Source organism: Cygnus olor, chromosome 3, assembly GCF_009769625.2.
Source record: "Cygnus olor isolate bCygOlo1 chromosome 3, bCygOlo1.pri.v2, whole genome shotgun sequence".
Taxonomy (NCBI): domain Eukaryota; kingdom Metazoa; phylum Chordata; class Aves; order Anseriformes; family Anatidae; genus Cygnus; species Cygnus olor.
Genome location: NC_049171.1, coordinates 62,544,418 through 62,568,296, shown reverse-complemented (window position 1 = coordinate 62,568,296; position 23,879 = coordinate 62,544,418). Strand labels below are relative to the sequence as shown.

Genomic DNA, 23,879 nt, shown 5'->3' with positions numbered 1-23,879 from the left:
ATTTGACTCTGTTTTGTCTGTTGCTAGGTATTTACTTGGAATAATCTGATCAGGAGGTGTAGGGATGGGTCAAGGAATAATGGCTTTACATTAAAAGAAGGTAGATTTATATTAGATATTCAGAAAAAAAATCTTTACTCAGAGGGTGGTGGGGCACTGGCACAGGTTACCCAGAGAAGCTGTGGATGCCCCATCCCTGGAAATGTTCAAGGCCAGGCTGGATGGGGCTTTGAGCAACCTGGTCTAGCAGACCATCGAAGGGCGTTGGAACTACATGATATTTAAGGTCCCTTCCAACCCAAACCCTTCTCTTAAAAGTTGAAATAAGGGACACTTAGCATTTGAGATATGAACAACTTTTTTTTTTTTTGAGAACAAACTGAATGCCATTCATGATTTTGGTTTATAGTCATTTCTTTCATTTCAGAAGTTGGGGAACAGACCGGTGAGGTAGGTTATTCCAGCTCTCCAGCAGAAGCACCTCCAAGCAAGTCTCCATCAATGCCATCCCTAAACCAGACCTGGCCAGAATTGAATCAGAGCAGTGAGGTTAGCATTTCTATCTAAGAGTTATTTCATTGCCACCCTCCATCAATCGCTAAACTGTATGCATCTGTAATTCAAAAGTGTATTGTTGATCGCAAGTTGTGAATGCATTGACAGAAACTTCAGCAGAACGATGGATACGGAATCAGAAGAAGATTCCACACATTAAATTGTAAAAATGTGTTTTAATTTTTGTCTTATTGTGACATGAGCTAATGTTTAAAATGCTGTCAGTAATATTAAGCTTCATATTCATCACTAAATGATCTCATGTCATACATATTGGAGAGGTTTAATTAATTTTTATTTCTTGGTGTTTCATTATTTTATAACTGAAGGCTTTTATAGCCAAAGCTTTTGCAAAACTTCAAAATAAACTTCAGAATAAATTCCTGGCGTATCTGGACATTGATATTTTCTCTGGAGGTAATTTTACCACGGAATATAAAATGCTTCACAAGTAATATAGAGAAATTATAGCTCTGGGATTACATCAAAAGAAAAGTTGGATCTCAAGACAGTCATTGGTAAATTTCTTTAAATTTTAAATTTTTGCTGTTTTGTGCTGCAGGTATTCACTTGATCATTGTTTGCTGTCTGTATTTACTGTATAAGATTGCTTATATAGTAGGTTGTATTTTGTCAGCATTTGGAGCTGAGGTTACAAAAAAGTATTTCTTCACAAATGGCCATTGTTTATAAAGTCCTTAAGAGTTTAACTCCTAGAGTTTCTTATTGATTTTTATTTTAACATATTTAGCCCGTGATTTAATCGGAATAAACCAGTGTTTTATTCTGAGAGAGATTTCAGAGGCTCAAATGATTTCCTGATGGCAACCTTACTACAAAGATGGTATAGGCTTATTTTTTCATTATAAGAGAAAGTATTGAAATTACTTTAATAATGAGACTCTCAAGAAGATTCTAAAACTTCTTAACATCTAAGATAGTTCTATCAGTAGTTGAGTATTATCTTGCCTCTTACTGAAAGAGCTTTTTGTGGCTCCTTTCTTAGTTAGACTTCAAGTGACTAGAAGATTCTTGGTAAGAGTTTTAGACAGACCAAAGCAGAGTCAGTATGAAATGGAAAATAAATTATTTTTTTTTAGGATTAAAGGTTAAGAGCAGAGGAAATTTCCTTCATCTCTAGGGGGAAGAGAGCTGATAAGAGTCTCCCCTTCCTTTCAAGGGCAAGTGCAAACCTCACAGTGGTATCCTTAAATAAAAAACGTGTAAAATAGTGAATCTGAGTTCTGTTTGACAGAGTGGCTTTTAAATTGCTGGTAGAAAGTATGTTTTAGGAGGGAGGCAAGCAGATACTCGGTTATTGCTAAAAAGTTGTAAATGCTTTGCAAATGTATTAAAATTTGCATTGGTATATTTCCACATGCTTATGATAAAGATTTATTAAGTTAACTTGGTAAGCTGCATTGTAGTTGAACAAATTCTTTCAGTGTCCAATGCAACTCAAATCAACTGCATATAGGGTAATTACACTGGTGGAACAAAGTTAATGATAACTTGCTATCAGCCAAAATATTCTTTTACAAAACTGACTTTATACATCAAGCAAGAGACTGTGATACTTTCTTCTGAAAATCAAATCAGACTTTAAGAGCTTTGGAAAAGTTCTCTGACTAAATATACTACCAAACATTAACTATACTAAAATAAGAGTTAAACATTTATTAAGCGTTGAGGTTTTTGATCTAACATAATGGAACTTCTGATTCTTCAGCTGTACGCTGTGCATGCTTGCTCCTAAGCATTTTCTTTCCAGCTTGAGTTAGGTCAAAGTCCTCAAGGTTTTAGTGCTGTGAAAAAATTTCTGGTATTACTGCAGGCACCAGTCTAACTGTTGACTCTTGTAGTTGTCATCAACAAATGAGTTGTTTGAAAAAGCTATGCAGCTTTGGATCAACTGCCATTCCAGACAGTTTGCATCCCAGTTACTTTAAAAAACATTGGTTACTCTTTTATTTTTTTTCTAGCTCGCAGTTGAATTTTAGACTCTAGTTGCTAGGTTCAGTTAGTGTAAGCTCACAAAGTATATGGACCAAGCTGTCACCTTCAAACTTCAAAATAAAGGAACACCGTAAAAATCTACCTGGTTACTCCATTTTACATTCTCATCCCTATTCACATTCTCATCTCTACAATCCACTGACCACTTTTCTCATTTCAGACATCTTTTCCATCCAGATTCAATGTTGAGCATTTAGTTCTGAGAGTTTAAAAAATTGAAAAGCCTATTTTTTGTTGAAAGCAGTCTAGTGTCATATTAGCTTTGACACAGATATGGAGAGTTGCTTTTGAGTTCACGACTGTTTCAGATATTTAGATCTTTTTAGTAGTAATTTAGGTTGTTGAATTGTAGCTTTTAGTAAATGTTTTGAAAGTATTTTTAAGACTTTTATGAGTCTTAAAGACAGGTATTTTAGATTCAGCTAGTGGAAGATTTATCCTAGCTAGTTATTTGTATTGTCGGCGCTCTTAAATCTCTCGGTTAAATGCAGTCCAGTAGATGTGTAATGTATGTAAGTTCTTATTAACCAGGGAGTTAACAGTAACTAGCTTCTGGTACTATCTCAAGGTGAAGTATGAATAGCATGTTCCCTGGTTTAGTCAGAAGGTGTTGATATTCATTTATCTGTGCCCAGCTATGGACCCTGAGGACAGGTAATAAATGCCCTGCAGTATGGTTTTGGAGGACTGGAGTAAGATGTAAATTCAGCACCCATCTCTTAAATATATTATATATATATATATATATATATACACACACATGTTTATTTTAGGTATAACATATATGCTGTATGCCTTTATGAAAGTGTTGAAAAATTGAGAAGCGAGATTTCTGTAATTAAATAGTCTATTTGCCAGTGTAGCCAGTAATGTTGAAGCCACTAGCCAAGTAAAGTTTAAACGGTAGTGGTAGTTTTAAAATAAAAATTAACTGCATTTCATGAAAATGAGCAGCCGTGTAAAGGCAAGAGGCCAAATCAGGGAAAAGGCTGGCAGAATTTGGCTGTTAAATTTTTCACTTAGTAAAAATTGACTAAACACATTTGTGTAGCTCCATACTACTTGCAGTGGTGCTTCTTCATGGAGGGGTGGAGTGCCACTGAGATAAGTTGATTCCTACAAGAGGTGAGATGGAGCATTTAGGAAGGGAAAGCTTACATCCTCCCTAAAAAGGTGTAGTTTTGTATTTAAAAAGAACAAAACTGAATGACATCTCATGGTCTTTGCCTTTGTTGGCAAGTCTGGAATGAGAAGTAAGGCCCTGTCTCTGCAAGGCACCACACATGAAGGCTCTTATAAACTCAGTGTTTTTTTTCCAGATTTCATTTAATTAATTTCAGCTGACTGAAAACAGCTCTTTAGGAATTTCCTTAAAGACCTATTTCTGAAATACTGTTTTGGACTGGTTTTATATACAGGCTATTAATTTCGTATAGCTTCATGTAGAGGAGTGCATGAGGTTGGGTTGACTAACACCATATACCATGTCCTGTGTAGTCTGGAAACATTCGCGTTGATTTGTCTCTAGAGCTGGGACAAGAGTATTAATTTATTTTCATGACTATACTAACATTTTTATCTTTCTGAGTGCTAAAAATCTTGTTTGAAGATAGGCTAATATGGTATTTTACCAAGATATAACAAGTTCAGCATTCCTATTGTGATTTGTCATCTAGTTTTCTGGATCACATTAATTTCATGTACTTTGGTACTTCATTGATCCAGTCGTGGCTGTATTTTGACTTCCTAAGCATGAGGACTCTTGACAACTATGTATTGATAAAAGCATGCCTATATCTTGTAAAACTGTTCAGAGATTGACTTATTTGCTTTTAATTTAACAATCAACAGTATGTTTGAATTTAATTCTTTGCCTTGACAATGATTTAGATTTGTAAAAATACTCTTACAGAATAGAATCACTTCTCAGGGGTTGCACTGGCAAGCTGAACTGGTGTGATTGGAGTACTCTGCTCAGCATTCATTTATCTGAGACTTTGTAAGAAAATCAGTGCTTACTAAATACATTTGACACTGGGCAACTACAAAGCTGAGGAACCTTTCTGTAGATTTTATAATTACAAACAGGTGGCACTGATTGAATCTCTACAGTATTTGATTGGCTAACCAGTTTTTTGACTTGAGACTTTCACTGGCAAACTCTGACATTATTTCCGAGGTGACTGTGCACCTGTATCTTCATTACGAAATGTAAAAAGATTAATATCTGACAATAAACTTGGTTGCACAACAATATCAGACTGAAATAGAAAGATTTTTTTATGTATTAGTGTGGTTTCTAAGTCAAGTACTGCCCAGTGCAAATACAGTACTTCCCAGTGCAACATCCAAACTACTATGCTAAGTCCTCCTCAGTGATCTTTTACTCCCATCTTTCTCATCATGCTGACTTCTCTCCTCTGTCTGTTCAGCAGTGGGAGACATTTAGCGAACGCTCTTCAAGCTCACAAACTCTGACCCAATTTGATTCTAACATTGCACCAGCTGATCCTGTAAGTCAATCACTTAGCTTGCTTGTTTGAAATTAATTTTATTAACACTGAATTTCCATTCATTGTATATAGCTGTTATGCATGATTCCATGAACTGCTTTTTTGGGAATGGTGGCAGGCTTATTAATTTTTTTTGCTGATTTTAGGAATAGAAATTTTCTGGTACTGCTCACGTTTAATATCTGAGTGCAGTGAATGCTAATTTTCTTGATACAGATGCAATACAACACTGCTGTCAAAACCTGTAGTAGACAAAGCATTTAAACAATATGTTTTGAAAATGAGTTAACTCAAGGGTCACTCCCCATGATAAATTAGTCCCTTTTTCAGATTCTGTCTTCAGTATTTTTTGAAGCTGCAGATCTTTATTTGCACAAAATCTTAGGAGCTGATAATGCCGACTTAACTGAAAAAGCTATCAGGCTTTAATGGAAGTGGTATTTCATACTGCTTATGTTTTCAGTGACTTGGTTATTAATTGGGCTTTTAGTATTTCTCCAGCAAAACCTGTGCTGTTTTAATGTTTTACTTAGCGAGGAGTGCTCTGAATGATGATGTACTTAAATATCTTGTCCAGCTTTGGAGCCAGAAATCTACTACATTGTTTCATGTTCTCCTGGTTTTCAACTTCAAGACATGTAACACTGAAGTGATTCTGTAGCACATTAAAATTACTTGAGAATTTAGCTGCTACTTTTCCTCCTGCTTTTCTTACATATTCAATTAGCCCTATGTTACTGTCCATTGTCATTTGATTATACAGCGAAATATAATAGGTGCACATAATATGCATTTAACTGCTTCTAATATTAAACACGCCCCTTCTGAAAAGATATTTACAAAAATTACATCTATATGCAAGTATAGTACATATTCACAAATATATACTTAGTATTAGTACTCCAGTCTGAGATATCACTGATATTTATGTGCAAATAGCATTTCTAAATGCTGGAAGCTGGAATTCAAACTGCACTGTCTCCAGTGTCCAGAATTGCCTGGAATACTTAAATTAAAATGTCACTTAGTTAAAAAGCAGCCCCTTTTCATCTCCAAGATAGACTTTTTAGGGTTAAATGTACTATATTTTTGAAGTTGTTTTTGAAATCACTTTATGGTTGTTTCTCTTCGTATATAATTACTTAACAATGTAGAGCTATCACTGTCTTGTTTCCACAACAAAGTAGTAGTATATTCCTGCACATAATTATTAAATGACAGAAATCTGAAGTTTGAAATTTTCCCATGTGTGGTTAACTTTAAAAGTAGAATTGTGATGTGTGGAAAACTCATATATGGCCATATACTTGTGTGTGTATATACATGTGTACATAAATATAAATTCAATAGAAATTTATACTGGTAAATGCCTTTGTACTCAATTCTTGTAGTTGAGAAGATTTTTAAAGAACAGCAAGCATCTTTGATGCGTGGTAACTTTGTCTTCTTACAGTAAGCAGAAATGACAGCAAATTTTCACTAACAGCATTCAGGCTTCTTATTTTAACAGTTTCAACAGTGATGCAGTGATTTTTTTTTTCAACTACTGTTGCTCTCCCAAGGGAGGGAATTCGCTTTCTTGAGTATTTGTTAATAATGATCTAAAGAGTGAGTTCATAGACCAGTTATTTTTTCTTACAACTGGAAAAGCAGTTTAGTTGGAGGAAAAAGATGAATGGAAAACGTTTTTAAAAGCACTTTCATCTCCTGGTATATTAACATAATGTCCCTATTTTAAGTGAAAGTTGGTAGCATGTTAAGTTGTTTTCTGTAAAATTAGATTATTAATCTGTATTAATACTTTATGTATAAATCCATTTAATTGAGGCAAATTATTTTTGTAGTAGCTGCACATTAGAGCAGAGGGCTGAAGTAACTACAGCAAGTGATTTTTGCATGATAATCCCATTATGGGGGAGAAAAATGCAGTATATCTTAATGTATTCCTAAAAACCTCATGTGACAAATGTTTGAGCTATATCTAAAAATGTGGCCTTAAAAGTTTGTTTGTGTTAAGAGTAGTGCAAATCAGTTTAAACAGTTCTAGAAATGAATAATGTAAATGTACTATTCTTGGTGAAAGTGATCTACTTGACCAGTCAAAATCGGATTAAGCGTCTGATACCACAGCAGTTTTGAAACGATGTTTTTTCTAGGGACAGAATATAACCTAGTTTGTTCTTGTGCTGTCATCGTTCCCTCCATTTGCATATTCTGAACAGAGGTGACAGAAAAAATCTCACATGAGTATGGCTGTATTTTAAGTTACTTGTGGACAAAACAAAATTTGAGATATTTAAAGCTATCTACACTTAGTTTAGTATCCTATCCAAGTGGAAAGGGCTGTCTATAAATTACATTAAAATGGAGTCACTTGTCTGAATAGCAAAGAAGATGCCTAAGTGTAAGATCAACATCTATCTAAAGATACATTCTGTAGGGTTTATTATACTAAAATTCCAAATATTTTTACCACTTTAAAGAAGACTGATGAAACTATTTGTCTTAAAAATACTACAAAGTACCTATTTTATTGGGAATTAGTCATACCATTTTAAAGGGGAAGTAATTTTCTGAGGCATCATAAGTAAAGCTTAGGAGTAGGGTTTTAAAGGTTTTTTTTGAAGATGCACTTGATGTAACAGACTTCAGTATGCCAAAAGTTATGGAAACCTGTCAAAATTGGGGTCCTATTTACAATAGTCATGGTTATCTAGCAAAACATTTTGAATGTGCTGTAAGTAGAATGTTAGGTTACACTTTATAAATGGTTAGAGGGACTTCAGCTCATACAGCTTTGGTTTTATAGGTATGTTAAATTCCCTAGAACTGTGTAAAATTAGACTTCGGGATTTTTGTTTAGAAATGACATCTCACATGGTGTCAGACTCTTAAGGGAACAATGTAAAACTAGGTTAACACCACTTACTCTGTCTCCTCCACAGGATACTGCAATTGTGCACCCAGTTCCCATAAGAATGACTCCAAGCAAAATCCACATGCAGGAAATGGAGCTTAAAAGAACTGGAAGTGGTATGATGTTTTCCCTTGTTAACCAGGAAAGTGTTGTACACTTAGTGTTGGGTTTGCTTCCTTAAATATCCTGACTTATTTTTTTCTACTTGAAAATATCTTGAGTTGTAACCAGCATAACAGTTGATGAGATTTCTGAGTTAGGAGTTTGAGTATTGTTCAGGTAGATGCAGAGTTTGAATTAGCCATTTGCTACAGTGAGGATTTCACCATCTGTAGAAGATTATTGCTTGGAGTAATAAAGAAGCATTATGGTATATGTTTGATTTGGGCCTCAATGAGAATGTATAGGTTTCCTTATTAAATTCTGGAGGTGGCTGTGAAGATGGGGGAACGTAGCCTGCTTTGGTAAATCCTGTATTTAACAGGAAATGAAACTGAATTTTGGAGAGACAACTTATACTGCTGTGGTCAGAAATACTGCTTATTCTTTTGAAACCTAATAGCATTCAAAAGTATCTGTAGGCCTATTTTATACTCTGGTCAAGAATAAACAAGGTTGTTTGATAATTTTCCCTGAACAGTGGAGTCTACAGTCTTATAGATGTGTACTAATATGTCAGCATTTTCTAAAGTAACGTACAGCATTCAGCATATGAGAATAGAGAACTATTCTCAACATGCTTTTAACATTTCCTTAGCCTTGTAAATAAATGAAGATTCACAACTCTCAATCCTGAGAAATGCACACAAAGTGTAAATTTCAAACTTAACGCTTTTGATGTCTCAATTATTTTAAAGTACAACAGTTTTAGTCTTCCTTATAGCACTTCAGATAAGGGCAGAGAAAGCTACTGTGAAGCTTTAACCTCATAAGTAAAAGCTAGTTTGATTATATCTGTTTATTTAGACTGATTTTTTTTTCTGTCCAGATCATACTAACCCTACTAGCCCACTACTTGTGAAACCGCCTGATCTCCCGGAAGAAAACAAAATGAGTTCATCTGTAAAATTTACATCTGGAAATACAGTTAGTAAGTATCAAATACCTTCTGATCTTGTTTTTATGTTAAGCAAAATGTAGAGATATTCAGTGGATGAAATGCTCAAAAATGAGATAAACGTATCCTGAGAATAGAGACATTTCTGATATGATGTATTAGAAATAGTATTAAGAAGGTTCTATTAATGTAACTGTAGATATTTTCCTGCATCTGTGTTCAAAAATGTTCATTTTTATCAGTTTTGTCATCTTTGTTTTCTATTTTAATTTTAGGATGAGAAATTGAAATGTATGGAAAGTGGAATTGACTAAGTAGCATTTGATTCTGATTTCCTCAGAACCATGTAACTTGATGAGCAAAAACCTCTTGACAATAAAATTTTCAGACAGTTACCTGTTTTAGGTACTAAACAAAATAGACTTTTAGATTTTGTTTATAGGTACAGCTTTTCAAGTGTTTATTTGCTTATAATAGCCTCCTTGATTTTCAGCATCTCCTGTGTCCAAAAAGTTTTACGTTATTTTGGTTTGATTAGTCAGAGGTCCCAGATTACATGTAGCCTGAATAATGAGTTCTGGAGTCTGTTGTGGAGATTGTTTTCCTGTTCTCTTTTAGCTGGGAACATTTTTCAGTAAAAATAAAGTTTGAAGAACTCATTACTTTAAATCCTTCACTGTGCCATATTAAGGCAGAAGTATTTAGGTTTGTAACATAAATTGCAAAAATGCATCTTCTGAATTGCTCTGTTTTCTTTTTTTCATGAACTGTTCCAATGACACACTTTTCTTCCATGGTAATTTCTTGAGCCTGTATTTTTCTTTCAAAGCACGGTTCCATTTTCGGTAGGAAGCCCTCTCACGCAAAAGAAAGAATAAGCAAATACAGTCTTGTAGTAGAAAAGTTACTACTATATGCAGGATCTAAGTTCCGAGACTCCTTTCATACTCCCTTATGTGAGTATAGTTTAACATTTGTAATTGTACAATTACTTCTGTAATTTTTGTTATAGCAGGAAGGATTCTTCCCTGAGAGGAAGACTAAGGTGAAATACAACAAACCTTGTTTCAGTATAACAAAGGCTACTCTGTAGTTTCTCAAATTGAGTTACAGGATGCCCATTCTTTTACTGAAAGAAATGGCTATTGTCAGTATTGTAAGTAATTTGTGTGGTTGTGGTTAACACCATTTGGGTAAATCCTGAACAAATCTTCTAATATAAGCTACCTCTAGAAACTGAATTTCTGATACTAAAAACAAAACAACAACAAAAAATTAAGAATCTAACAAGATTTTGTTTTGCAGATTTGCTGTCTCGATAGTTAAATTTTCAAGGTTCTTTAGAGTCATGCATTAATGCTGTCTGACTACCTTCCGTGCTAAGTCAGTGACAAAGTCTGTAATGTATTTCCTTCAGTTATTGGGTTGATCTCATTTTTCAGTGTTTGCTTTATTTGCTTATTCTCGATTATCTGTGCCAGAATCCATTTAAGAATGAGTCCCATTTTTATTTTAAACAAGTATTTTTCTGTGTGGTTTTTTTATATCACTGTTTTGGAAATGTTTTCTCATAAATGGATATTCCTAAATAAGAATATTTGGTTGCTAGGTTCACATTCTTTTTTTCGCATTGTACAGAAGAGTACAGATATTTCAGTGGTTTATTGATCAAAATTTAAATGCAAGTTAGTTATTTTACTTCACTTATTCTTCTGTTCGTGGATCAAGATTTTAAAATAGTATTTGAAATTGAGAGCCAATGGAGATTCATGAGCATCAGCTTGGTATTGAGAAATTTCCATTTTGACTTGATTTTTCATGTATTACATCGAGTAATTCAGCTTAGAAGTGATTAATTTATAGAGAGTACCTCAAACCTAATCCAGGAAGCAAGGAAAAACTTCTCTATTGCATGATATGAGAAAAGTCATTAGGCATAGACACTGCGCTGTTGTTTTTCTTTGCAAATGAAGTGATTTGGAACAAAGGAGAAGAGAATTAAAAAAGCTTAGTGATAACTGGAGAAGCTAATTCATCTGATTGCTGGGCACCCACAGTGTTGAAACTGTTGCTATGCAAGTAAAAATAAAAGCAGCAAAAATAATTACTGTTTTCACAGTTTGTTTTCACTTCAAAGCAACATACTACTTCAGCGTGTCATAAAGGACAAGTTTGTGAATGTTATTTTAAAATCCTGTTAAATGATGTAAACAAGATCATGGAATACTGCAGTCAGAAGGGAAAGATAATCTAAATTACCTCCCTTCATAATGAAATACCAGCAAAGCTGGAGACTAACATGCACTACTAGCATGGGAGGGCAGAAACCACTCCTGAGAAAAATAACATTGGAGAAGTCCCTGTATCATTCCTAATAGGAACTTTACCTGATTATCATACTGAAGTAACTGGTAATGCTCAAAAGGGATTCTCTTCTATTTAAGATTGTGTTCAGGTTCGTGGGTTAGGACTAGCCAATATATGAAGATTACATTTGCTGAGTGACTAATCCTTTGCATTATGTAACCATTAAAATCATTTACTCCAAATGGCTTTGAAATCAATTCAGAAATATTCCTTATACTGTCAGTGGAAACCCAGTAGTTTCATACTGAAATGATGTAAAACTTCTTGATCCAGAAGATCTTGCTCTTTCTTCCTTAGAAGTGGGATTGATTACACACATTCTTGTTTCATTAGGTTATATTACATCCTGAATGGCTCCAAAAATGTATACACTAGTAGAGATGTCTGGAGAAAGATCATTTCATTAACTGAGTAGCTGACTTCTGCTTTAAGCTTAATTTTCTCAGTTGATCCTTGGAAACTTAAATACCGTCACATAGCCACAAATTCTGTAGGTTTTTTTTTAAGACTGTGTACCTAGGTATTTTTTTTAATTTTCTGTAGATCTCATTCAATAGAGACATACCTGTAAACCTGCAAAATAACTTCTAATCTGAAATTAAGGTGAAATAGGGTATTACTCAGCTGGCTGTGCATGGTAAAGGTGTCAAGCCAATTTCACTAGACCAGTGTATCTGCAGTTTCAAGAAAAAAAAAGGAACAGGTAAGAAGGTGCCTTAATGAATAGGAAAGCTACCTGTGCAGGATTCTCATGTCTGGGTCCTGTTCCATGCATCTTTGCACTTTTGAAAACTTCATTGTCCTCAGACGTTAAAGTAATCGTTTGAGACTAAGTAATCCAGAAAAATTATTATAGTCTTAAGTAGAATTTTCTCTTTACTGGTAGCTAATTGTGTGAGTCACATTTTTCTTGTTGCTTACCCACCCTACATTGTGCTTCACCAGGTGTTCTGGAATCATCCCGAATTAATTTTTGACAGCCATTTTTCTGTCAACATTCATTCCATGCCAATTTTGTGATTTTGGTGAGACTAATTTCTGATGAGAATAGTTGGCTTTAGACAGCTTTTAAGGCTAAGGGTGTGCTTAAGAAAACTGTCTGAATGATGCTATAATAGCATCTTTCATTTTCATAGGTAGGCTTAAACAAAAGCTGAACAGTTAAAATATATATAATATATATAATATATAAATATATTTATATATAATATATAATATATTATATATTATATATTTATATATATTTTATATATATATATATATATATATAATATATATATTTAGTCCAAAACAGAGCTGACTACTACTAGCATTGAAGGTACAGAAGTTACACTAGTCACAAAACTATGTAGTTTGTCTGCGTACTATACATATCTTTTGCTTTGCCTGACTTCTAAGGTTAGTGACAGGCTTTCAGTGCTTCTACAATCACACATTCTACTCGTTCATTTTTTTGAGTGTCCCTTATGTTGACTAAGTTGTTATAGCGTTGGAATGCCGACTGTTTTAGAGCTATGCTCAGGAAATTTACATTTAATATTTTAAATACAATATATTATCTGTATCTGTTGGAGTATATTGGTTGTGCAAACTGAATATGAAACTTTTTACTTCCTTCTACCAGCAGATGGTTACAGCAGTTCGGACTCCTATACTTCAGATCCAGAGCAAATTGGAAGCAGTGTAACACGACAACGGTCAGTAGAGTAGCAACTGAAAAAATAAGAATTGATTAAAGAAGCCCGTTCTGAGCTTCTGTTTTTTTGACAGCTTGCTTATGAAGTGACAGCCAGATAAACAATTACTTTAATAGTCGGAAAAGTGGAGGCAATCTGTATTTTAACATATTAAAATGTATGCTGTTCATGTTAATGTGGAAAGCAAACGTTCAGAAACACAGGCAATCATAATGTTGCTTGAAACCAATCTTTGGTATCTTAAAAAATATCCATTAGGCATTAATGGAGAAGAACCTTGTGATTATGTACTGCAAGAATTTTTTTAAAAAAATCCTGGCAGTAACTTGATCTCTTTTGTTAATGGGCTTCTATAAAATGAAAGGCAGGAACAGGCCCAACACAAATTAAGGGGCTGGGTGAAGTTATGCAATCATATAACCAGCAACTGTATTGTATGACATAAGAGAATGTGCTGTACCAGCTGGTGCTAATTGTCCCCATTAAATCTGTGCCTGAATAGGATAAAAACCAGCTATGCCATTAACCACCTTACCTCTGAAACTGATTGTGAGTTTCAAAACAAAAATAGTGTGACTTCCATAGCAAAGAAAGATTTGCAGTTACCTTTCAGTACAGCAGCTTGAAAACTTTTTTGCCCCATTGTTACTTAATGGGGAAAATGGACTCTGTCCTGCTTGTGTGTATTTTTGCACTATCAAGAAGACGGCTCGTTGTTTGTTTTCCATGTTCTTTTCATCTCTGATTTTGGGTTGGGTTCTCTTGCTGGTTTGTGTAGATGAGTGGAGCTTTCTTATGAGCTGCCGTTTTCTGGCACAGGTAGTTTCTATCTAGAACTGACAAATCTGGCCATGTCCACACCCACTTCTACTTCCTTCTATTTATACCTTTTCTACCAATTGCAGCTTTATCTATAAAGATGACATTGTCCTTAACACTACCCTAAGTCCAGAGTACTTTTTGTATTTTCAAAAAGCAAAAACAAGTCTGTATCAGGTAATGATACTTATGTGATACTATGTGTCAGGAGTGTTTGAAAACCTCTCTCCCTTTTTTTTAATCCTACTTGTGCCCTTAATTCCTCATTGTTTTCAGACTTCATTGTTTGGAAGGTTACACAATTTACAGAAGTATCCTGGAGAGTATATTAAGAAAACATTTTTTTCTATTGAGATAACTTGATTTTCTGCCTGACTTAATATGTTCAGGAATGTCAAGTTTTGTATGAAACCTACGGAAACCTACAGTACCTGTTTCCTCTCCTAGTTTTATCTCATTTACAGAAAAATGTTACAGAAGTTAGTCATTCAGAAAAGATTTTATCACTTACATATGAGTTGAAGAAAATAGTAGCAGTATCATGAGTGATTCAATAAATCTGTCTTGCTCAAGACAGAGCAGACAAGTTAGGAAGTTTAAGCAAACTGTTTTTAAGTGGAAGCTGCACAAAAATATTGTATGCAATAAATCCCAGTATCCTGCTTAAGTTCCCCTTGAGAAGTGCAGTACTAACCATTGCAGCCTTTCTAAACTTTGTGTGTTTGATGAACTTGCAACATACATCCACTAGATGGTGATCATACCTAAGAATAAGTCAAAATTTCTGAAGATGCTACCAAGTGTAGAGATTGGGAAAATCTCTAGCAGAGAACTACAATCTACCTTGTATACTGTGATACTCCTTAAACCTTATATATCTGCAGGCAGATCCAACAGAAACACATTCTTCTTCAATGACATTAAACTTAAGTTTAATTAGGATGTTGAGTACATTTTATGTACTTTGAAAATCAAAGTGACTACCACCTGGATGAAATTACCATATTTAAGATTCTGTACTCCTGAACTATCATGGTTTGGGTTGTGTATGAGAAACCATTGGTTTCCTAACGATAAATTACTAGCAGTAATATAAGAATAATCTAGAGAATGGAGATTTAAGTAAGTATAAATAGAAAAACAATTGTGAAATCAAAGGATACCAGAAGTTTGAAACTGATTTTGCACTCTTCAAAATCAATGGCAATCATCAGGCTCTTTTTCATCTGTCAACCTTTACTTGTTAACTAAATATTTAGAAGAAATTTTGAATTTTAGTTTTGTTGTGGCTCTAAAGTGATTTTAGGCAGCTTTTTGTTTTGCAGATCACATTCAGGAACATCTCCAGATAACACCGCGCCACCGCCACCCCCGCCAAGGCCTCATCCTTCTCATTCTCGATCGTCATCTTTAGACATGAACAGATCCTTTTCAGTTACCCCAGGTAGACATACTGTGTTCCTAGTATATTTTATTTTTCAACATATATTCCTGAAGCAGACAATTTCTTCTTTTTTCCTCTGGAGTGAGATTTAGAATAAGCTTTTAAAACACTACTTCTGAATGAAAAAGCTGAAAATATTGCCACTCTTAGCTTGTATTGAAATCTGTACAACGCTTTGCTTAAATAACTTAAGACTAAATTTGAATCATAGAAGTGATGTCATTGTAGCCCTTTGGACAAATGTGAGAATCTAAGTCAGGAAATAATGTTTTGGTAGTGTATCCATGTGCAGTGGATTGCATCTGCCAGTAAATGTTCAAGAGGAGTTACTTTGGTATTGGATATATTAAAGATGAGTGTTAAGTTCTCAAGGCAAAATCATTAAAGGTCATTTTTGGTACTGTTGTTAAGCGTTATTGTACTTATGATTTGTCAGTACATTTCAGCTTGGGATCACAAAGTAGGGGGAAATGTTAACAGTATATAGTGGGAGTAAAAGAAAAAAAATCAGGAAAGTATGACAATATTTTGAACGGGAGCAAAGGACAAGATACATGCTCTGATTCCTTGTTTTGTCTATTTGCAAATTTGAAAGTTGACATTACAGTAGTGGTCCTAAATGGCAGATTTGTATGTAGGCAAAATTTGTATGTCTTCATTTTTTGACGAGTCAAAAAATTAGATACAGTGTAATTTGAAAAGTAACAACCTTAGCTAAATGTGATCCCTCTTACAGGACAGCAACAGGCTGGAGTTGTTGCCTATCCCCCCGCAGTGCCTCCAAGACCACAGCCTTCACAGGTGATGTCCCTTTTGAAAAGTCATACTCTAACCTGATGCACTGGATGGTACTATTTAGTACTATTGTTATTTAACTCTGAATTTTAACTTCCCTCTAAAATGAGGAGTAATAGCTGATAATTTTTTGAAACCGCTGGGGTGTGAAAGATGTGAAAGGTCAAACTTATAGCCAAATGTTAGCCTTTCCCAAATAACGAATTGCTTCTGATAGAACCATGTGAAAGAATTCAAGTAGAGGAAGAAGAATTTAACAGCTCTGAGTTGTAATAACGAGAGAAATGTTACACTTCAATATTTCTTTACCTGTGCCTGTATAGCCACAGAGAGATCTTCTAAAGTTTTTCAACTTAAATGCTTGTGTTTACATCCATGACTCTGGCCCAGGTAACAGTTTTTAACAGAACGTGTCTGCTCCAAAAGGCATGTTTCGACTACTTCCCTTGTTATAAACTTGGTCATTTTTGTAGTCTCAATCTGAGTCAGTTCAGTTAGCTGATTTGGTAGAAAACAAATCCTGCAAAAATTGTTTTTGTCTTAGACAGCCGAATCCTTCAGCTGTTCTGCAGATCTGACATGGGACAGGTAGAATCTCTTTCGAGTTGTTTTTCAGGAGCAATTATTTTTGAGTCACAAACAATAGAAATAAGGCCTTGTGGTTGCTCTGTTTTTCTATTCTGTTCGAAACTGGGTTTTGCAGTGGAAATATTTAATAGTGATCTCCTGAATGCTTTCTCTGATATGTACCACCAATTCAGACATTGCTACAGTGTTTTTCTTTCTTGAAATATTTGTAATGTCCATTTCCTGCTTGGCTTTCTGTTTTCATCAAACTTCTTGAAGTGAGCCAATTGATTCAGAAATTATCAGGAAGGAAAGAGGGTATAATGACAGACATATCCCATAGACTATGATCACGTAATCATGTGTTTTTCCCTATGGAACTAGACTAAGATGTTTAACAGAGCCAAGTCAGACTATGAAACAGCAGAAACGTATGTACTGTCCAGTGAGTCTAGATGGCCCTACTCTATGCATCTTTGGTCTCATCCATTGGATGATAGTACATCTGACTGAACTTCCTTTTCTGTTATCTGTTTCTGCTTTCACAACCACACAGAGCAGTCTGTCTTTTAGACAAGATGCACTTTGTTCTACAGACAGGATATAAATCTTTGATTAAAAAAGCAAATAATATTTAATATTCTGTCACAAACTGTTGTTTGGCAAGAGTCTTTGCATCAGGTAACTGTTAAGAGCATTGTTACTAAGCATTTTTGTTCCTTTATTGCAGGGTGCAGGTCCTCATGTGCATCGCCCAGTAGATGCTGAAGGCCTAATAGCTCATACCAGTACCTCACCTCAACAAATACCAGAGCAGCCAAATTTTGCAGACTTCAGTCAGTTTGAGGTGTTTGCTGCATCAGCTGTAAACAAGGAGGAAGATGATGAAATTGAAACACACTCGGAAGTCTTGCAGGTGAGTGGAAATGAAGATGTCAATTGTTTAATGCCACCAACAGTTAGGAGATTTTGTTAAAACCTACTTTTGCTGTTTGAACCAGTGGTTTGGTTTGTGTGTTTGTTGTTGTTGTTGTTGTGTGGTGCCTCAGTCCCTTGCTAGAAAGCACTTACATTATGGATGGCTGTGCTTCTTTATTAATTACCAAACACGTAGGCAGAAGAACTTGTTTTCCTCTCAATTCTTCATTGTAATTCAAAAGATTTTATATTTATTAGCATATATGGGCACAAACATAATTGTGTTTGTACGTTTAACACTTAGCACAGGCAAAACTTCTCTTCTGCTCATTCTTGCCAGCCTTCCAAATGACTTACGAAATGGTAAGTTTTAAAGTAGGCAGTAGGTCCTAGTAAATGAGATAACTATCAAGTATTTTAAACATCTTCTAAAACCCCAGTAATTTGGTTTTGTTCAATGTCACTGGACAAACAGCTGAAGTGAATAGAGCTTTAACATATTTCTACAATAGATTGAGATGTTTACAGAGCCTTGTTTCCTACTACATGACATAGAACAGCTAAAAAGCTGAGGTTTCCTGACTGTGTGCCTTTTTTGTGAGCTGCTTCCAGGTCAGAACAATGTGACCAAGACAGTTTTAGATGGTTTTGCTCCAAAGCATGTATTTTTACTTTATTCCAGCCTATGCCTCTAAAGAAGACTTCAGCTTTTAATTTAAATGTTAACTGTATTCTTATACAAGAAAAACACAGCATACTTCTGTTTATTCCAATTGTTGCTGAATCAAGCATTTGTTAAGCATTAATTTTCTAAATGTAGTTTAATATCCCTTTAGGTTGAAAAGCCCTCTGATTCTGCAAGTTCTCTTAGAGTTGCCAAAGCAGATGGAAGAGTCGAAGAGAAAGCATCTGCTAATGTCCCCACTAGTGCGGTATGCAAAGTAAAATTGGAAGGAGAGCACAGTTGTCTGATGTATATGCAATTTCATGGTGGTTTTGATTTATTACACCAACTTTATGCACTTAACCCAATTTTATTAGACCCATTATTTGCTTGAAATAGGCACGTGCATGATGAATTCTTGCATCATAAGGTGTTCATGATTAGCATTATTCTCAAGACAGCAGAAAATTAAGATACTTGCAAGTGTTCAAATGTTTGAAATAAAACAAAGCTTTTCATACAAATCTTTGTAACGGTAGCTTTTTTATGGTATAAAAGCATAATTATTAGGAGGGAAGGAAAGGGTGCACAAAGGAAAGGGTGCACTCATCTGTTGTGTATTTGCAATTGTCAGCTAGAGTTCTTATTTTTTATCTACACAATAGGAAGATGCAGTTACATGTCCATCAGAAAACATGATTGTTAATTCAGTTAGCTAGTTAACTGGTTCTAGGAGTATGTAACACAAATTAACATGTCATAGATCGAAGTTAAAAAGCAGTTTCTGAGAATTAATAGGCTGTGTTTTCCCCTCCAGGGTAAAGGCACTACCCCACTTGCTCCACCACCAAAGCCTATTCGCAGAAGATTAAAATCAGAAGATGAACTAAGACCTGAAGCTGAGGAACATACACAGAAAACAGGTGTCATAGCTGCTGTTCTTGCTTCACAGCCATCTATTCCTAGGTAACCCAAGAAGTGTATAAATACATCTGTTATTGGGAAGTTTACATTTAAACAGCAATACACACTTTCTGTTCTAGGAACTGCAAATAACTTTAATGTGTTTGAATTAGATTTATGTAACAGCTTAAAGATTTTTGGTTTTATGAGATCATCCCAAAGCCCCTGCTTATTGAGAGACCGTGTAGAGATCTTGAATTCTGGAGTGTGAACCCCTAACTTCTGCGAGTATGTTGGAAACAAGCGGTGGAAGTATTAAGATGCATTACTTCATTTTAAGTAATGGTTACTATTAACAGTCCAAAATCTACAGTCTTTCTGTCCCTAACACAAAAGTAGGCTATTACATTAGTCTCTTTGAGGTGAATGAATGTGATACTACTGTATGTTGGGACTTCAGAAAAGTGGTTATGAGAAGTTTCTAAAATGTGCTTCTTGCTGTTTCCTTGAAACCAAGTATATGTGACTTCTGCGCAGACAAGATTAATCGAGCCAGGCAAAAGAGGGAAAATCAACAGTGCAACAAGTTTAAAATTCTGAAAAGAGAATTCTGTTCATTTTTAAAAAGTGTAAATGAGGTATGCAGTTAAGTAATGAAATGACTTAAGATACTTCTAATATATTTTCAGATCGGTGGGGAAGGACAAGAAGGCAATTCAGGCATCAATCAGACGTAACAAGGAAACCAACACTGTTTTGGCCAGATTGAATAGTGAACTTCAGCAGCAACTAAAGGTAATACAGTAATCTTTATTTTAAAAACAAATCAGAAGGCGGCAAGATGTCAGTGATGCACAGTAGCTGGCATTTCTGCAAACCAATGATTAATAGAGAGTAGAGGAATAGAGGATATCAGCATAAAATATTTAGTTGTTTTTATAGATCACAGAATACACCTAGTTTTGGTAGAATTTGTGAAATTACAAAGGACACTTGTTACTACTAAATACATTTTCAGTGCATTGATTTGCTTTTGGCTCCACTAAAATTGCAGAAACCTTAAGCTAATACAGTCTAGAGTAGCTGTTGTGGTCATCAGATACTTTGAAAACAGTATTGAGAAAAGCAGATGAAGTGGCTTGCCTTCTTCTGAAGGAAAAGGCAAACCTTAGTCTTATCAAAATAATATTTTCTAAGCAAATACATATATGGGACATATGCGTACATATATGGGATAAAAGCAAATACATATATGGGATAAAAGCAAATACATATATGGGATAAAAGCAAATACATATATGGGATAAAAGCAAATACATATATGGGATAAAAGCAAATACATATATGGGATGCAAAGCTTGCAGCTCAATAAGAAGAGCTACAGCCATCCATTTATCTAGGTCAGCTGTTATCTTTTTGAATTTGTCTGTAGGCACCATTTTTCTTAACATCTTTTGCCATCTTTCTTACCTTATGTCTAATTTTAATTACCAAGTTAATCAAACTTAATGTAAACATGAACTAAGTGGTACTGTCTAGACTGGAAGATAGGCCATTTTAAAAAAGGATCAAGTGTAATTGTTTGTTACTGTTTCTTAAAGAGAGTAAAGCTGCATAAGTCAGGTAAGAGGGGGAAAATTGTCTGTTTCTCATCTTTTAATAAAAGCATTTTATACTTTATTTAAAAATGTTAGATTTGCAGCTAGTTTCAACTTCATGGTTTTGGGTGACTTGAAAGGAATGGAGAAATACTAAGTGGCCACACTTTTGAGCAAAGTACTGATTCTTCGCTTGAGTGCTAACTATCTAGTCTTCTGTTCAGATTATGAGAAAAGCTCTCCACATTTTTAGAGGAGATCTGAATATTAGTTCTTCAAAACTGAAGCTGACATTTACCAGCTTTGGTCACATGAGGAAACTTTTAATGTTAATTCTCTGTGGGCAGTCAGTAGAAAATATTTCTTTTGTAGGATGTTCTTGAAGAGAGAATCTCCCTGGAAGTCCAACTGGAACAACTTCGACCTTTCTCTCACCTCTAAGCCTACTGCCGTTAACTGTGAATTTACTAATTTTGAAAGGGGTATTGGTTTAAAGATCCTATTTAAAGATCCATGCATCTAGCTCAGTGCACTCTATTCTACATTAAATGTTGTGGTTCTCTTTTGTCAATTTGTCCACTTTTGTATTTAAGTATTTTAATTTCAGTACAGAAAAAAAGAACTTTTTCCTTGAATGTGACACTGCCTCTCACATCGTTTTCTGTGGGCATCCGTGCTTTTTGTTGAACTTGAGTTTGCAAAGTTTGTCGCCAAAATTTCCAACTGGAACTTCTTAGTGGTTTCCTTTTTTCCCTGTTGAAACATCTGTGCAGAAGAGGATTGCTTATCAGTTGACTTTAAGCACGTAAACTCTTCTTTTGCTGTGGCATTTATTTTATTGTGCCAGAAAAGAGAAAATCTAACAACGTGTCATCAGCCAATAGTACCTCCCAAACTGCCTTGCACAACTTGTAAGTTGTTCACAATTCTACAAAGCCTGCCCCTTTGCAATAAACCAACTTACACAGGTTGACAGAGTTCTTGCAGGCTGTTCACCATATCAAACAGATTTGGGTTTGTGTTTGTTGCATACATTGCAGAGTATGTAACCGCAGATTGTCAGGTGTTCCATTTATCCATCCATGACCCTGATTCAGCCGCATGCATATAAAGACTTATGGTACAATTGGTAGTCTCTCCAATGGACCTTTTTCAGTCCTCTTTTTTTGTGAAGAGTTGGGTATAAATCCCCAACGTAATTGCACATTTCCTAAGCACCACCTGTAATTGCATGTTTCACACATTACCTTTTAATAACAGATCACAGCCACCAGTCTTCACTATAACAAAATGTATTGTCAAGTAATGTGTCAATACCTCTGTGAACTTCTAATTCCCAGCAAAAAATAAATAAATCTAAAAAAAAAAAAAGAACAGTTTGCTTCTTAGGAATTCTGGGGTACCTTCTGTCATCTTGTTTCCAGGCCTTATTTCTCTGGCATATAGACAGGCTTCACTATTAACAGAGTTCCCCGAGTGTATCCTGCTATTCAGGTTGATGTACTGTATTAGGATTTGTTGTATATTGTATGATACACACCTTTTGATCTCATATGTAAATTTGCATTAATTGCTGACTAACAGCAGATATTCTATTTAATGGCTTCTTCTGGCTGTGGGATCATAGATGTTTAACTGCATGGATGTATCTCTGCAGAATCAGAACTAGCAATTGTGTGATTTTTACACCAATAAAACAGCACAATATTTTAATTTTGTTGATTCATCTTTACCTGGGAATTGAAACTCATTCAAATAGGGGGAGGGGCTTATTACAGGTGTGCAGGGAATTTTTTGTAATTTTGTGGTATGTACAAGAAATAGTTGCGTACTCCCTTGACCATTTTCTTTCCTCAAATTTTTTTAGCTGTTGGTCAGAAATTATTAAATTCTCTTGGTAATCTGTGGCTATACTCCTTTTGTATCCTCCTATGAGCAAATTAAATGTAGCTGTAACTTTTAAGAAGTAAATGCTGGTACTGACTTGGGTCGAAGAATTGTATAGTTCTTTAGTCTGCATTTCCAGTTTTATTTCTTTGAGAGTACTTTTCAAAATTAAAACTAAATGGATTGCCTGTTAGCAATACTTACCTTCGCTGTCTCACCTTTATGCTTAAATGAAATTCTCTTAATATTTGCTTCTGTTATAAGAGGACAGCTCAAGTCAGATTTTTCTCCTGGATATGCTGTTACAGTAAAAATGAAGTATTTCTGGTTTCGGTTATCATACACAGACTGGTTAATTTTTATTACTATAATTATTCCAACATGTTTTCAAATGTCATGAAAGTGTTACAGATGACGTATATGTTAATCCAAAGCAAGATTCCCTGGTATGAAAAACAAGAATGTCACAGTTGCATAAAAAGAGATTTTCTACTTCCATGTATAAATGGGTAGCTAAATGGGCACAAAGTTTACATTTTAACTATATCTTGTCAGTTAGTAGATTAAAGTGTAAGCCTTGAAGAAAAAAAAAAAGATATAACCAGGGATATGCAAAACAAGAAAAAGCTTAAAGTAGGTCACTTCACTGCAGTCAAAGGATGTTGATTTCAAACCCAACTGTATCTTGTCTGTACAGTTTATTTTAAAGTTAAATACACCTTAAAAGTAGCATGTTTTTCATATTGATATTTAAGTATTAATCCTATGTTTACAGCAGCAGGATTCCTAAATCAGAATTTTGCATTTTAAGCTTAAGGGTAAAAAGCCTTTAGCATTCAAACATTACATGTACGTATGAATTTTTAACATCCATATCTTTCAGTTGAATGATGTTATGTAGTGTTTTAAGTGAAGAATTTAAGAAAATTGAACACTTGTATCTTGCCAACAAATCTATTTTAAGGGTTTCTATGGTTTATTTTAATACATCACTTAGTACACTTAACAGTTTTTTTCTGATTAGAAGAGCTTCTAACTGAAAAAAGTGTATGTTTTAAGAACATCACTGCCAATGATGTTCAAAAATTACCTCAATTAGTAACGTAACCAAACTTTAATACTTTATGACATTTACTTGCACTTCCCTGTCTGCTCTGTTTGT

General features: G+C 34.7%; 1 protein-coding gene across 12 annotated transcripts in view; it reads left to right on the top strand.

The window, feature by feature from the left end:
* REPS1 (RALBP1 associated Eps domain containing 1) overlaps positions 1 to 22,543 on the top strand; it is a 66,855-nt gene extending 44,312 nt beyond the window's left edge. Inside the window, exons 9-20 of one of the 12 annotated variants that reach the window (XM_040551474.1) lie at positions 410 to 549; positions 5,004 to 5,084; positions 8,030 to 8,117; positions 8,990 to 9,091; positions 13,053 to 13,122; positions 15,267 to 15,385; positions 16,122 to 16,186; positions 17,478 to 17,663; positions 18,502 to 18,597; positions 19,147 to 19,295; positions 19,922 to 20,027; positions 21,203 to 22,543. In XM_040551474.1, coding sequence (XP_040407408.1) covers positions 410 to 549; positions 5,004 to 5,084; positions 8,030 to 8,117; positions 8,990 to 9,091; positions 13,053 to 13,122; positions 15,267 to 15,385; positions 16,122 to 16,186; positions 17,478 to 17,663; positions 18,502 to 18,597; positions 19,147 to 19,295; positions 19,922 to 20,027; positions 21,203 to 21,271 — 1,271 coding nt within the window. In that variant the 3' untranslated portion in view covers positions 21,272 to 22,543. Of the gene's footprint in view, positions 1 to 409; positions 550 to 5,003; positions 5,085 to 8,029; positions 8,118 to 8,989; positions 9,092 to 13,049; positions 13,123 to 15,266; positions 15,386 to 16,121; positions 16,187 to 17,477; positions 17,664 to 18,501; positions 18,598 to 19,146; positions 19,296 to 19,921; positions 20,028 to 21,202 lie in introns of all 12 variants that reach the window. The other 11 variants (XM_040551483.1, XM_040551479.1, XM_040551478.1 and 8 more) reach the window with 11 other exon arrangements.
* Positions 22,544 to 23,879: the final 1,336 nt, after the last annotated feature.